Source organism: Priapulus caudatus, unplaced genomic scaffold, assembly GCF_000485595.1.
Source record: "Priapulus caudatus unplaced genomic scaffold, Priapulus_caudatus-5.0.1 Scaffold2, whole genome shotgun sequence".
Lineage (NCBI taxonomy): Eukaryota > Metazoa > Priapulida > Priapulimorpha > Priapulimorphida > Priapulidae > Priapulus > Priapulus caudatus.
In genome coordinates, this window is record NW_014577063.1 from 1,115,063 (window position 1) to 1,117,562 (window position 2,500).

Below are 2,500 nucleotides of genomic sequence, written 5' to 3' on the forward strand. Positions count from 1 at the left end.
GGTAGGTAGGTAGGTAGGTAGGTAGGTAGGTAGGTAGGGAGGTAGACAGATAGGTAGGTATGTATGTAGATAGGTAGGTAGGTAGGTTGGTAGGTAGGTAGGTAATACGGCAGGCAGGCCAGGTCTCTCTCTCTCTCTCTCTACGTGCGTGTGCGTGTTCTTGTGTGCGCGTGTGTGCACAGTATGTGTGCGTGCGTGTGTGTGTGCGTGCGTTCGTGCATGCACGTGCGTGCGTGCATGTGTGTTGAATACGTCCATACCACAGATAACACTACTTGACACTATTCAACACACGAAGTGCTCCTGTATTTAGAATTTGCCCGAAATAAAGAGTGTCATGTGTAATAAGACATGACCCATTACTTCAGGCGCTCGGGTGTTACATATTATTTCCCAAGCCGGTGTGACGGCACGTAACGGTAATACGCCTTCCCATGCAATCACCGTCGAAATACGAAACCAGTCGTCTAGTATTATCGACAGTGGTCATCAACGTGCCCCAGTCACATCTGCAACAGAAACACATCGGTGTGTTGCATACACACATCATGGCAGGGTATCCTTCGTGCGGATTGATGAAAAATCGAATGTATGGCGATAATGTCGAAAGACTGGTGAAAATAACTACATACATGGCTAAATGATTAAATTACTAATACGTATAATGACTTAAAAAGACTTAAAATAAATAAATAAATAATTAATTAATAATTATATATATATATATATATATATATATATATATATATATATATATATATTACAGCTAGAACGTGACGAGTACACGTTTAGAGACAAAAACATTAATAAAGTCGTGACTGAGCGACTGCTAGCCCGCTGCGGATGCTTTAGAAAGCCATGATTACTTCGCCACTGCGCCGCTGGCTACCAATAGCAACTTACTTCATGTGGCGCTCTCTATGCATGCATGGGAAACGTTGGATGCTTTTTTTGTTGTAAGCTTGGCAACTTCCAAGCTTGAACTGTGTTACTTGTCCTAGCTTGAACTAATTACCTAACATAGTTCAAGCTTAGAAATTGCCGAGCTCACAACAATAAAAAACATCAACCGTTATATATATATGCGCTATACGATATTTCTCGATAATGGCGGTTGCAAATGGTTAGCCGTAAACTACACGCAAATGTTGTAGCGATAATTTTACTTTCGTATTTTCAAAAGGACATTGGGCGCCTCTTCAGTACCCTAAAGGTTGTTCGCCTTCTTCGACTCGGAAGAGTCGCTCGTAAACTCGACCACTACATGGAATACGGCGCTGCCATGCTGATCCTGCTAGTGTGCGTGTTTGGACTCGTCGGTCACTGGCTGGCGTGCATCTGGTACTACATAGGAGTCACCGACGCTGCCATCAACATCGAGTATAGCTGGCTGGTCCAGCTAGGACGAACGATCAATCGAGAGTATACGTTCACTAACGACACGCCGCCGATTCTGTCAGGTAATCTAGTCCCCAGACGAGCGCGCCAAAGCCGTCCCTCAACCATCTACATCAGCATTGTCGTGATCTGCTTGTTCAACGTGCTCATCGAGCCGAGCTTTGATGCGGTGCGAGCGCGTGCGGCAATTACTGGCGGGTTTCCGCTTCATAAATGCACGTGCTAATTAAATCCGCAGTAATTCCCATGTCTGCGAGGCAAGTCAGTCGTGCGGGGACACGCGGGTATATATATATATATATATATATGCGGCGAGAGCTGTCGAATAGAAAGGTGCAAATCTGCGCTGATAATACACGCTACCATATACTAAATGTCAATTACTAAAGCCTAGCGCAGACCTGCGATTTTTGGGTTGCTCGTCGCTGCAACCTGCAACCGCAAGCGATCGGACGATGTGTCACCGCGTGTGCGCACACATGCGATTTCGAAGCAATTCTAGAGCAATCTTGGAGCGATTGGGAGCGACGAGTCGCTCAAAATGAAAGCAGTTTGATTTCTTGCAACTCGTCGCAAGCGACCAGAATCGCTACGGGTTGCAGTTGCACATTCCCGCAGACGTAGCGATTTCACAGCAATTTTTACAGCGATTCTAGAATCGCTGTCGAGTTGCATGAAAAAGTCGCAGGTCTGCGCTAGGCTTAACCTGCCCTAATGCTGCTGCCGCCACCTCTGTTGTCGTATTACCATGGTTACGTCGTGATGTCATCGCGCTGGTTGATTTTTGCGAGCGCCCGGGTTTGGTTATCGTGTATATAACATGTTTTCCTCAAACCGAACTCGAAAAATATTACATAGGGATTAGAATGCTCGAATGCGGATGAACGGAAAGGGAAATGGTACTATTCATGGATACCAAAACCTCTGTTCACACGACAAACGTTACACTGAAATATATCCGCGCAAATACCCGGTAGCGTTTAATTCGGTTAATTCGTTAGAGCGTTTGCATGTCAACAATAGCTTATTGTTATAGTACGCGTCATGCATGGGTCCTGTTTCAGTCGGGGTAGCATTTAACAGAGCGAACTGGGTTAAAGTT

General features: G+C 45.3%; 1 protein-coding gene across 1 annotated transcript in view; it reads left to right on the forward strand.

The window, feature by feature from the left end:
- Positions 1-2,500, forward strand: part of LOC106817635 (potassium voltage-gated channel subfamily H member 1-like) — a 66,287-nt gene that overhangs the window by 33,730 nt on the left and 30,057 nt on the right. Inside the window, exon 7 of the mRNA XM_014822353.1 lies at positions 1,184-1,460. Within this exon, the coding sequence (XP_014677839.1) occupies positions 1,184-1,460 (277 nt within the window). The remainder of the gene's footprint in view (positions 1-1,183; positions 1,461-2,500) is intronic.